This window comes from Ranitomeya imitator, chromosome 5 (genome assembly GCF_032444005.1).
Source record: "Ranitomeya imitator isolate aRanImi1 chromosome 5, aRanImi1.pri, whole genome shotgun sequence".
NCBI classification, from domain to species: Eukaryota; Metazoa; Chordata; class Amphibia; order Anura; family Dendrobatidae; genus Ranitomeya; species Ranitomeya imitator.
Genome location: NC_091286.1, coordinates 506,059,389 through 506,073,221, shown reverse-complemented (window position 1 = coordinate 506,073,221; position 13,833 = coordinate 506,059,389). Strand labels below are relative to the sequence as shown.

Here is a 13,833-nt window from a genome sequence, read left to right as displayed (position 1 = left end):
TCATCAGTGTGGAGTAGGAAACTGGCTATCAGGAGCAGTGCCTAGTAGAAAGTCTATAAAGGCACGGATGATTCCCCTTTCTACTAGGCACTGCTCCTAATAGCCAGTTTCCTACTCCACACTGATGAGGGGCAAAAACCCCAAAACAGCTGTCTGTGGATGGATACCATGCTTGGCATAGGTGGTTTTCCTTCATAGGATGCTGCCCTTCCCGTGGTTGTTCCTTCCCGGTGAAAGGCCTGGCTATTCACTGCCTGCGTTGAGAAACACGTGATGGTGTCTCCGCAGCTCCTCTACATGCATTTGCATATTTGGGGGCAGTGTTCTGGATCACTGCGTTGAGAAACACGTGATGGTGTCTCCGTGGTGTTGGATGTTTTGGTCTCCACGAGGTCAATCATCCGTGCCTTTATATATCATTATAGCAGTCATGCCCACAACTCCACTGCATAAACATAAATGTCAAACGTAGCATGCTGCCTGGGGGGCTTAGGGTCTTACTGCATACTGTCTTATGGCTGCAACATTTTAGTACTCACTAACCTCCCATTAGTGGTGACTGATCGGAACCAGCATGTACATTTATTTAACAACACACAGAAAATAAAAAAATAAATAACATTACAGTAGTTGGCTAAGTCACAACTTTTTGACTTCTGGGGGTCTGACCCCTTGAACCACCCCGTCCCTAAAAATAAAGGGGTAACAGCAGCTCCTCCATCGTTTTTAGAAAATTATAAACAATTACACAGAACAAACTGGGAATTGAAATCTGAGCTGAAAATGGTTTGTATACTTTGAAGATGATAATGTTACGCAGGGATCTACTACCCATTTATTCTTAAGCCAGCATCAAGACTGTCGGATCAGGTCCTGCTTTAACACTCACTCGAATACTCAACATTAACAGAGAATCAGATTTTTCCTAAAGCAACGATCCGTACTTTGTCCTTACCTGTTTCATATTATTCGATGGTAACTTTTCACGAAACCTCTAGTGGAAAGAAAAACAAATTACATATATTGAGAACAGGCATAATGATAAAAAACACACTGCCAAGACTGTCACATTATCATGGAGTGAACTTCTGACTGCTGATCTGCAGTACCAGAGAGCGGTGTACCACATCATCTCACTGCTTATATCTGGCCTCAGCTGATCTGCTGTACCAGAGAGCGGTGTACCACATCATCTCACTGCTTATATCTGGCCTCAGCTGATCTGCAGTACCAGAGAGCGGTGTACCACTTCATCACACTGCTTATATCTGGCCTCAGCTGATCTGCAGTACCAGAGAGCAGTGCACCGCTTCATCACACTGCTTATATCTGGCCTCAGCTGATCTGCAGTACCAGAGAGCGGTGTACCGCTTCATTACACTGCCTATATCTGGCCTCAGCTGATCTGCAGTACCAGAGAGCAGTGCACCGCTTCATCACACTGCTTATATCTGGCCTCAGCTGATCTGCAGTACCAGAGAGCGGTGTACCGCTTCATCACACTGCTTATATCTGGCCTCAGCTGATCTGCAGTACCAGAGAGCGGTGTACCACATCATCTCACTGCTTATATCTGGCCTCAGCTGATCTGCAGTACCAGAGAGCGGTGTACCACTTCATCACACTGCTTATATCTGGCCTCAGCTGAGCTGCAGTACCAGAGAGCGGTGTACCACTTCATCACACTGCTTATATCTGGCCTCAGCTGATCTGCAGTACCAGAGAGCGGTGTACCACATCATCTCACTGCTTATATCTGGCCTCAGCTGATCTGCAGTACCAGAGAGCGGTGTACCACTTCATCACACTGCTTATATCTGGCCTCAGCTGAGCTGCAGTACCAGAGAGCGGTGCACCGCTTCATCACACTGCTTATATCTGGCCTCAGCTGATCTGCAGTACCAGAGAGCGGTGTACCGCTTCATTACACTGCTTATATCTGGCCTCAGCTGATCTGCAGTACCAGAGAGCGGTGTACCGCTTCATCTCACAGCTTATATCTGGCCTCAGCTGATCTGCAGTACCAGAGAGCGGTGTACCACATCATCACACTGCTTATATCTGGCCTCAGCTGATCTGCAGTACCAGAGAGCGGTGTACCACTTCATCACACTGCTTATATCTGGCCTCAGCTGATCTGCAGTACCAGAGAGCGGTGTACCACATCATCTCACTGCTTATATCTGGCCTCAGCTGATCTGCAGTACCAGAGAGCGGTGTACCACTTCATCACACTGCTTATATCTGGCCTCAGCTGATCTGCAGTACCAGAGAGCGGTGTACCACATCATCACACTGCTTATATCTGGCCTCAGCTGATCTGCAGTACCAGAGAGCGGTGTACCGCTTCATCACACTGTTATATATGTGGCCTCAGCTGATCTGCAGTACCAGAGAGCGGTGCACCGCTTCATCACACTGCTTATATCTGGCCTCAGCTGATCTGCAGTACCAGAGAGCGGTGTACCGCTTCATCACACTGTTATATATGTGGCCTCAGCTGATCTGCAGTACCAGAGAGCAGTGTACCGCTTCATCACACTGCTTATATCTGGCCTCAGCTGATCTGCAGTACCAGAGAGCGGTGTACCGCTTCATCACACTGTTATATATGTGGCCTCAGCTGATCTGCAGTACCAGAGAGCGGTGTACTGCTTCATCACACTGTTATATATGTGGCCTCAGCTGATCTGCAGTACCAGAGAGCGGTGTACCGCTTCATCACACTGTTATATATGTGGCCTCAGCTGATCTGCAGTACCAGAGAGCAGTGTACCGCTTCATCACACTGCTTATATCTGGCCTCAGCTGATCTGCAGTACCAGAGAGCGGTGTACCGCTTCATCACACTGTTATATATGTGGCCTCAGCTGATCTGCAGTACCAGAGAGCGGTGTACCGCTTCATCACACTGCTTATATCTGGCCTCAGCTGATCTGCAGTACCAGAGAGCGGTGTACCGCTTCATCACACTGCTTATATCTGGCCTCAGCTGATCTGCAGTACCAGAGAGCGGTGTACCGCTTCATCACACTGCTTATATCTGGCCTCAGCTGATCTGCAGTACCAGAGAGCAGTGTACCGCTTCATCACACTGCTTATATCTGGCCTCAGCTGATCTGTAGTACCAGAGAGCGGTGTACCACTTCATCACACTGCTTATATCTGGCCTCAGCTGATCTGCAGTACCAGAGAGCGGTGTACCGCTTCATCACACTGCCTATATCTGGCCTCAGCTGATCTGTAGTATCAGAGAGCGGTGTACCACTTCAGCAAACTACTTATATCTGGCCTCAGCTGATCTGCAGTACCAGAGAGCGGTGTACCGCTTCATCACACTGCCTATATCTGGCCTCAGCTGATCTGCAGTACCAGAGAGCGGTGTACCGCTTCATCACACTGCTTATATCTGGCCTCAGCTGATCTGCAGTACCAGAGAGCGGTGTACCACTTCATCACACTGCTTACATCTGGCCTCAGATGAGCTGCAGTACCAGAGAGCGGTGTACCACTTCATCACACTGCTTATATCTGGCCTCAACTGATCTGCAGTACCAGAGAGCGGTGTACCGCTTCATCACACTGCTTATATCTGGCCTCAGCTGATCTGCAGTACCAGAGAGCGGTGTACCGCTTCATCACACTGCTTATATCTGGCCTCAGCTGATCTGCAGTACCAGAGAGCAGTGTACCGCTTCATCACAATGCCTATATCTGGCCTCAGCTGATCTGTAGTACCAGAGAGCGGTGTACCGCTTCATCACACTGCTTATATCTGGCCTCAGCTGATCTGTAGTACCAGAGAGCAGTGTACCACTTCATCACACTGCTTATATCTGGCCTCAGCTGAGCTGCAGTACCAGAGAGCGGTGTACCGCTTCATCACACTGCTTATATCTGGCCACAGCCAGACTAGTTAGAAGCTGATCAGTAGGGAGACCAGGTATTAGCCCCTCACCCATCTAATATTGTTGACATATCCAAAGCATAGGTCATCAATATCAGTCTTGTAGGAAACCCTTTGAATAGTATATGGCTGATTTTACATTCAGGGTGGAAATCCTATGTTAGAGGCACCTGCATTTCCAGATATCTATAATCGGTCCTTTTATCCTGCAGTTCTTCTTTAAGACGTCGATCCAAGGCTGCGTTTATTCTATTTTCTCCATAACAGGATTCTGAGAATTTCTCATCGTCGTCATCGTCATCCCAGGCATCTTTCACAATGTCTACTGGCAGCTTGATATTGGGGGCCGCACTATTTCTGAAATGAATAGAGACATTATAAAACAGTTTTAACCCTATAATAGAACAAGTGGCAGCAGCAAAAGGGGAGTCACGTTGCTCCGGCAATGGTCGGAGCCCCACAAATAACGCACAGATGGCCAATCTCTATGCTGGGACAACCCCTCCGGAAACAATCGCACTGTACCAATTAAATATGTAAGGTTTTTATTGCAGGTGGAATCCTTCGACTTTACATCATGTCCTGATATACACTATAACCACTTGTTCACACAGGAGAAAGTCTCCACTGCTGATATGGTCTCCAAATCCGCAACAGATTGTGCCAGTAAGAAATGCAGATATGATCACACAGATCACACTTCATAAAAGCAGAAGGCTCGCTGTAAAGCAGTGAGTTGAAAGCTTTTTCTACTTACCCAAAGAATTGAAATTAGTGGGGACCCCAGAACCACAACAATGAGAATAGCCGACAGGTCGGGACAATAATGGGAAAGCTGTTTAGCCCAGGGGAATAAGCTTCATAACCGGGTAGGAGGCCCAAGTCTAAAAAACGACTATGATTTTTTTTTTTTTTTAAATCAGAAACTGGATGAGTCTTGTAGAAGTGCAGAGATGTAAATGACTCAATTACTGCCCCCATAGCTCTTAATAACAAGAGCACCTTTCATTCTCCGTAGCCCACCAGGACTCCTCCGAGCACGGCTCCTGCTTGACATCCTTGTTCTGCGTTTGCACAGAGTTCAGAAGTCGTGTAATCTGCTGTTCCCTGGATTCATCCATCCGCACCACTGCTCTCTAAAATAGAGCAAAACAAAATAATACAGGTATTAGTATACTATATTACAGTCTAGAGTACGATGTACCCTCAGTGCAAAAAAGCAATGTATAGCCCAAATTAATGGAAAAAAACAGTCATTTACAAAATAATTAGCACAGGACAGAACATTTACACATAATTAAAGGGAATTTGTCAGTTACCCAAGGTCAACCTCCTAAGCCGTCATATGGGCATATACAGAAGTGCTCAAAATAATAGCAGCGTGTTCAAAAACGCGAGTTAGGCCGGCGTCATGCGAGAAAACATTGCACAGCACTCGGCGCAGTGTTAATCTATGGGGCAGGTCCGGCGTGCATGTAAAATAGCAGCATGCTGTGCTTGTCACCGAGACTCGCCAATGCAAGCCTATGGGTGCGAGAGAAAAACAAAAAATTGCACAGCACTCGGACCATGCGAGTGCTGTCCAATTTTTTACGCAATGATGTCCTTTGAAAAGCCGGCAATTCATCAGCCGCATACATTATAGTTCGAATCTCGGCTTCAGGAAAATGGCCGCCGCGATGTCCATCTGCGCACGCGCGGCATCCCGCGGCCATTTTCCTGAAGCCCCGGGAAGCAGGAGACTCCATCTGCGCACGCGCGGCCTCATCTTGCGCATGCGAGAAGCACTACGCCACCAACGGTAAGATAAGCAAGATGTGGGGGAGAAACAGCTCTGTGACCACGCCCATCCGACCTGACCAGCCTGATTGATAGTCGAAAAAGGCCACTTTTGTAAGGTATTTCGGCAGCATAGGTAGGGAATCAGGGGACAAAAAATACCCTATTGTAAAGCACAGCTCAGGCCCTATTTAACGGTATTTTTATCTCCTACTGAAAAAACGGGGTGACAGGTTAAAATTCTGAAAAAAATGGCTTGGGCTCCGGCGTAATTTTCGGAACCAGCAGAGGGAAAGGCGATGGCTGGGAGACTAGGTCTATAACCTGGGAAGGGGGTAATACCCATGGAGCTTCCCAGGCTATTGATATCAGTTCACAACTATATACTTAGTCTTTACTGGCTATTAAAATGGGGGACCCTAAAAAAAAAATATAAAAATTACGTAGGGTCCCCCTATCTATAATATAAGGCTGGGAGCGTCACTCTGTCCGAAGCGTTTATAGACTGCGCAAGCGCCGGCGCAGTCTGGACCCCACAGAGTGACGCAGCCCAGGAGATCGCGGTATGCGTAAGCACTGAACGCACACCACGATCTCCAACGGAGAAGCAGGGACGTGGCAGGAGGGTGAGTATAAGCTATATTCTACTGTCCCGTTCCAGCGCTGCCTGTGACGTTCACAGTTCAGAGGGTGCGATGACGCGCTTAATGTGCGCCACCCTCTGACTGAGCAGTCACAGCCAGAGGACCCGGAACACGGAGCTGCACGCAGCGCTGGATCAGGGCCAGGTGACTATAGCAAGTGTCGGGGGGCCTGAGCTAGCAACGACTCCGGCACCTGACCCCCACAGCGCGCCGGTCTCCCCGCCTGCTCAGGCCCCCCAGCACTCGCCGCCCAGCGACAATAGGTGAGTATGTTTTTTTTTTTATATATCGCAGCAGTATACGGGGCATATACTATGGATTATCTTATGGGGGCCATCAACCATAATGCAGCAGCATACGGGGCATATACTATGGAGCATCTGCCCCATCAACCATAATGCAGCAGCATACGGGGCATATACTATGAAGGATCTTATGGGGGCCATCAACCATAATGGAGCAGCATATGAGGAATATACTATGGAGCATCTTATAGTGGCCATCAACCATAATGGAGCAGCATACGGGGCATATACTATGGAGCATCTTATGGGGGCCATCAACCATAATGGAGCAGCGTATGGGGCATATGGATGGGAGCAGCAAATTACAGAACGGTAGCGCAGGATGGGAGCAGCACATGACAGAATAGGGCAGCACATGACAGAACGGGGGTGCAGGATGGCAGCAGCACATGACAGGATGGCCCCGCAGGATGGGAGCAGCAAATGACAGAACGGAGGCGCAGGATGGGTGCAGCATATGTCAGAATGGAGGCGCAGGATGGGAGCAGCACATATCAGAATGGGGGCGCAGAATGGGAGCAGCACATGACAGAATGGGGGCGCAGGATGGGTGCAGCACATGACAGAATGGGGGCGCAGAATGGGTGCAGCACATGACAGGATGGGGGCGCAGGATGGAGCAGCACATGACAGGATGGGGGCGCAGGATGGAGCAGCTCATGACAGGATGGGGACGCAGGATGGAGCAGCTCATGACAGGATGGGGACGCAGGATGGAGCAGCTCATGACAGGATGGGGACGCAGGATGGAGCAGCTCATGACAGGATGGGGACGCAGGATGGAGCAGCTCATGACAGGATGGGGACGCAGGATGGAGCAGCACATGACAGGATGGGGGCGCAGGATGGAGCAGCACATGACAGGATGGGGGCGCAGGATGGATTAGCTCATGACAGGATGGGGACGCCGGATGGATTAGCTCATGACAGGATGGGGACGCAGGATGGAGCAGCACATGACAGGATGGGGACGCAGGATGGAGCAGCACATGACAGGATGGAGACCATATACCAATATAAATGCTCGCCACCCGGGCGTAGAACGGGTTCAATAGCTAGTAATTAAATAAAAATATAAAGATTTAGATAATTTGTACAGGGTTTCCAAAAGTAAAAATCATGTAAGTAACCACATATTCTTTATTATTAAAATCAACGGCAAACCATGCCACCAACCGTGACCAACCAAAAAAACCAAAAACAAAAACAAGTGTTCAACCCAATTAAAAACTATGGGTGATACTAGTAGTCCCTGGATAGGAGCCTAGATGCGCCCTACCTACCAGCGGAGGTTGGCACCCTAGGGGGGAACGTTATGGCACCCCCGCTCCACGATGACTAGCCCTAGGGGCCCTGATAAACCCTGCAGACACAAATGAGACCCTCTACCCACAGACTAAAGGACCTCTACCGCTAGACAAGAAAAAGCTAACCTAGGGAACAACTAGCACCCAGAATAAACATAAAAACAATATGAACACATAACGGGCAATATCCGGTGTCATGGATAGTAGCTCTCAGCAGAACATGGTAACCACTCAAATAGTTGGTATCAAATATAAATTCTCCCTATACACGGGGTTATATACATCCCCAGGGATTTTATCTCTTGTGCCTTGGACCCTTACAATCAGGGGTCTATTTAGACTTTCAAGAAGACACACTTGATTATTCATACACCGGGTATACGGAGCGCCATAAGCAGTGATACCAGGGTACAGACCATACTCGTATAGCACGAGTTTGATATAAAGGTCATACACCTACCACAATTTGTTTCACTGCAAGTACACCCGATACTCCATCTGTCTATACACACCGGTGATGATACCTCCTATCTTAAAGCCATAAAACGTGGGAACCATTGATACTCATCTGCATTTTAAGGAGTACTGCACACCATCTGCCCTTCCACTGTTAGCGCCTCAACGCGTTTCGCCTACTCAGGCTCATCAGGAGGCCTGATGTACTGATGATCTGTGTCACAAACAATAGCTAATAGCTTGGTTGGTCACGGTTGGTGGCATGGTTTGCCGTTGATTTTAATAATAAAGAATATGTGGTTACTTACATGATTTTTACTAGTAATTAAATAACCAGCAAAGGTTATGCAGACAGATGGGGGCTGAGATTAATAGCCTAGGAAGGGGCTATGGCTACTGCCCCACCCCCCCAGGATAAAAACATCAGCTCTCAGCCGCCCCAGAAAAGGCGCATCTCTAAGATGCGCCATTTCTGGCACTTAGCCTTGCTCTTCCCTGTAGCAGGGGCAAGCGGGGTGATCATTTGAGGGGGGGTGGCTGTCACCTTTGTATTGTCAGGTGACATCAATCCCCGAGGTTAGTAATGGAGAGATGTCAATAAGATGCCCCCATTACTAACCCCATATCCACATGTCTATAAACAGACACCCAGAATAAATTCCTTTAATTGAAAGAATGATAGACTCCTTTAATAAATCTTAATTAAACCATAGTTACAACATCGCCCATTCCACCGACGCCCTGGTCATCTGCAAAAGAGTTAAAAATAAAAAACAACAATATTCCTCACCTTTCCGCAGAAATGCTGCTAATCCATTTGTCCCACCACGAGGGGTCGAGCTCTGCTACATCTCGATATGACCCATCAGAAACACTGAGCAGCGTCTGCTCAGTGTCTCACTGTGAACTCCTATTCCCTGTCTGTCTGAGGGCACCACGAGCGTGAGAAAGTTCACCAGCTTGCGGTGGCGTCAGACAGGTCCTACGAGTTCACAGCCAATGAACTCACTTCACCTTTCTGCAGTCAGCACGAGCGCCGTGGGAAAATTACAGTATATTTTATTAATTAAATACATGTACAGTAAGCAGCACACACTGTACTAATTGTATGTGTCACAAACATCGGTGTATCTACCTATTCTAATGAAATAGCATCAGAGTAATGGCATTAGTGCTTGGTGGCAGCAGCTGTCATTGACACCAAGCCCTATGCTTAGTAATGAAAAGGTGTTAGCCCGACACTCACATTACTAAGGCTACTTTCACACATCAGATTTTCGCTGTCAGGCTCAATCCGGCTAAATTTCAAAAAACCGGATCTGGCGAATGTTGCCGCTGGATCCGTTTTTTTTCCATATACTTGAATTAGTGCCAGATTGCGCCGGATGACATTTCGTTCTGCCTGGTTTTCGCCGGATCCGGCAAATCTGCCGTTTCCGGTTTCTGGAAAAAATATCCATAGCAACGTTTTTCTCGTCTCCGGCGAAAAAGCCGGAAGCGCCAGATCCAGCGCTTCCGACTGTTTGCTAGAATGGAAGCTTATGGGAGCTGGGTCCGGAAAATGACGGATTCCAGCGCCGGATTCCGTTTTTTTAAACTGAGCATGCTCCAATTTTTATAATCCAATATTCTAGATTTGCTAGCCGGATCCGTTGAAAAACCGGATCCGTCGCATCAGTTTTTTACAATTTGTGCCGGATCAGTTTTTTCCAACGTTCGCCGGATTGTGCCTGATGCAAAAAACCTGATATGTGAAAGTAGCCTAAGCCGATTAAGTAAAACAAACACACACATTGTCGCAGCCTATGTAGGAGAGTTAACAGAATGAACCTACATAGGCTGTAACCAAACTGAAACACTTAACCCCTTCATGACCGGGGGATTTTTCGTTTTTCCGTGTTCGTTTTTCGCTCCCCTCCTTCCCAGAGCCATAACTTTTTTATTTTTCCGTCAATTTGGCCATGTGAGGGTTTTATTTTTTGCGGGACGAGTTGTACTTTTAAACGACATCATTGGTTTTAGCATGTCGTGTACTAGAAAACGGGAAAAAAATTCCAAGTGCGGTGAAATTGCAAAAAAAGTGCAATCCCACATTGGTTTTTTGTTTGGCTTTTTTGCTAGGTTCACTAAGTGCTAAAACTGACCTGCCATTATGATTCTCCAGGTCATTACGAGTTCATAGACACCAAACATGACTAGGTTATTTTTTATCTAAGTGGTGAAAAAAAATTCCAAACTTTGCTAAAAAAAAAAAAAAAAAAAAAAAAAAAAAAAAATTGCGCCATTTTCCGATACTCGTAGCGTCTCCATTTTTCATCATCTGGGGTCAGTTGAGGGCTTATTTTTTGAGTGCCGAGATGATGTTTTTAATGATAGCATTTCGGTGCAGATACGTTCTTTTGATTATTGCATTTTAATGCAATGTCGCGGCGACCAAAAAAAACGTAATTCTGGCGTTTCAAATTTTTTTCCCGCTACGCTGTTTAGCGATCAGGTTAATACTTTTTTTTAATTGATAGATCGGGCGATTCTGAGCGCGGCGATACCAAATATGCGTAGATTTGATATTTTTTTATTGATTTATTTTGATTGGGGTGAAAGGGGGGTGATTTAAACTTTTATGTTTTTTTTATTTTTTTCACATTTTTTTTAACTTTTTTTTTTAACTTTTGCCATGCTTCAATAGCCTCCATGAGAGGCTAGAAGCAGGCATAGCACGATCGGCTCTGCTACATAGCAGCGATCTGCTGATCGCTGCTATGTAGCAGAATTGCACGTGTGCTGTGAGCGCCGACCACAGGGTGGCGCTCACAGCGACGGGCAATCAGTAACCATAGAGGTCTCAAGGACCTCTATGGTTACCATTCACAAGCATCGCCGACCCCCGATCATGTGACGGGGGTCGGTGATGACATCATTTCCGGCCGCCCGGCCGGAAGCGGTAGTTAAATGCCGCTGTCTGCGTTTGACAGCGGCATTTAACTAGTTAATAGGTGCGGGCAGATCGCGATTCTGCCCGCGCCTATTATGGGCACATGTCAGCTGTTCAAAACAGCTGACATGTCCCGGCTTTGGTGCGGGCTCACCGCGGAGCCCTGCATCAAAGCAGGGGAGCCGGCATCGGACGGTATAGTACGTCCGATGCCGGCAAGGGGTTAAAGAAAAAAAAATGAAAAAAAAAAATTTGATGGGGCTCCCACATAATTTTCATAACCAGCATAGGGAAGTAGATGCCTCTCCATTACTAATCTGTGGGCTTGAAGTCATCAGATAATACAAAGGTGACATCAACGCTATAAATATGAAGCCCACTTGCTACCGCTACAGGGCAAGTGAGAGGAGCCAGGCAAAGTGCCAATTCTAATAGATGTGCCTTTTCTGGGGCGGCTGCAGCCTGCTATTTTTAGGCTGGCGGGGGCCAATATCCATGGCTTCTTACCAGCCTGAGAAAACCAGCCCCCAGCTGTCTGCTTTAGCAAGGCTGGTTGTTTAAAAAAACAGCATGGAAACAACTCTATTCTTGCTAACGCTAACGGCTGAGGTTTGCAGCCCGCAGCTGTCAGTTTTGCTTGGCTGGTTATCAAAAATACTATAGGGGTATCCACGCCGGGTTTTATTATTTATTTTTTTATTATTTAGAGCGCAGGTACCAGCTGACGAATATTCTCATCAACCACAGCTTGCTCTTGCTGTTATTAGCGGCAGCGGGTGTGGGCTAATGGGCGCAATAGTCCCATCAACTGATACCAGTGACCAAAGTTAAACTTTATACCTCCGATCACAGCTGCAGGCTCATGCTGTCATTTGACAGCATGGGAACCGTGGCTGTCTGATCGGTGGTGATGATTTTATTGCCGATCACAAGCAGTGCTTGCTGTGCTGTCATACACATGACAGCCCGACAAACACCCGAGTGTTAAAGGGACTGAACCCAAACAGTAACACGGAATTCCTGGTGAAGTCTGTGTTCGGTGTCTGTGCCAGAACAGTAGGTGTTCGGTATGGACACCAAACTTTACTGTTGGGCTTTGCCCATCTCTAATTACAACCTGTGTTTGTAATCCGATTTGTGTGTGATGCATCAGCACTAAAAAGTCTAAGTCGATGAAGTGAAAAAAATATAGGCATAAATTCAATGTAAGGGATAAAATAACTAAACATTGTCATGTGTATATGTATTCACCCCTTTTGCTATGAAGCCCCTAAAAATTTCTGGTGCAAGCAATTATCTTCATAAGTCATATGCTTAGGCCACGTTCACACGGTCAGTATTTTGTCAGGATTTTACCTCAGTATCTGTAAGCCAAAACCAGGAGTGGGTGATAGAAACATATGCACCACGTCTGCATTTACAGGTCCTTCTCAAAAAATTAGCATATAGTGTTAAATTTCATTATTTACCATAATGTAATGATTACAATTAAACTTTCATATATTATAGATTCATTATCCACCAACTGAAATTTGTCACGTCTTTTATTGTTTTAATACTGATGATTTTGGCATACAACTCCTGATAACCCAAAAAACCTGTCTCAATAAATTAGCATATCAAGAAAAGGTTCTCTAAACGACCTATTACCCTAATCTTCTGAATCAACTAATTAACTCTAAACACATGCAAAAGATACCTGAGGCTTTTATAAACTCCCTGCCTGGTTCATTACTCAAAACCCCCATCATGGGTAAGACTAGCGACCTGACAGATGTCAAGAAGGCCATCATTGACACCCTCAAGCAAGAGGGTAAGACCCAGAAAGAAATTTCTCAACAAATAGGCTGTTCCCAGAGTGCTGTATCAAGGCACCTCAATGGTAAGTCTGTTGGAAGGAAACAATGTGGCAGAAAACGCTGTACAACGAGAAGAGGAGACCGGACCCTGAGGAAGATTGTGGAGAAGGACCGATTCCAGACCTTGGGGAACCTGAGGAAGCAGTGGACTGAGTCTGGTGTGGAAACATCCAGAGCCACCGTGCACAGGCGTGTGCAGGAAATGGGCTACAGGTGCCGAAATGGGCTACAGAGAAGCAGCACTGGACTGTTGCTAAGTGGTCCCAAGTACTTTTTTCTGATGAAAGCAAATTTTGCATGTCATTCGGAAATCAAGGTGCCAGAGTCTGGAGGAAGACTGGGGAGAAGGAAATGCCAAAATGCCTGAAGTCCAGTGTCAAGTACCCACAGTCAGTGATGGTGTGGGGTGCCATGTCAGCTGCTGGTGTTGGTCCACTGTGTTTCATCAAGGGCACGGTCAATGCAGCTAGCTATCAGGAGATTTTGGAGCACTTCATGCTTCCATCGGCTGAAATGCTTTATGGAGATGAAGATTTCATTTTTCAGCACGACCTGGCACCTGCTCACAGTGCCAAAACCACTGGTAAATGGTTTACTGACCATGGTATTACTGTGCTCAATTGGCCTGCCAACTCTCCTGACCT

The 13,833-nt window shown here is 46.8% G+C and overlaps 1 protein-coding gene across 1 annotated transcript in view; it reads right to left on the bottom strand.

The window, feature by feature from the left end:
• DHX36 (DEAH-box helicase 36) overlaps positions 1-13,833 on the bottom strand; it is a 101,050-nt gene that overhangs the window by 67,949 nt on the left and 19,268 nt on the right. Inside the window, exons 2-4 of the mRNA XM_069727464.1 lie at positions 4,910-5,043; positions 4,078-4,264; positions 956-994 (exon numbers count right to left, since the gene is read on the bottom strand). Of these exons, the coding sequence (XP_069583565.1) occupies positions 956-994; positions 4,078-4,264; positions 4,910-5,043 (360 nt within the window). The remainder of the gene's footprint in view (positions 1-955; positions 995-4,077; positions 4,265-4,909; positions 5,044-13,833) is intronic.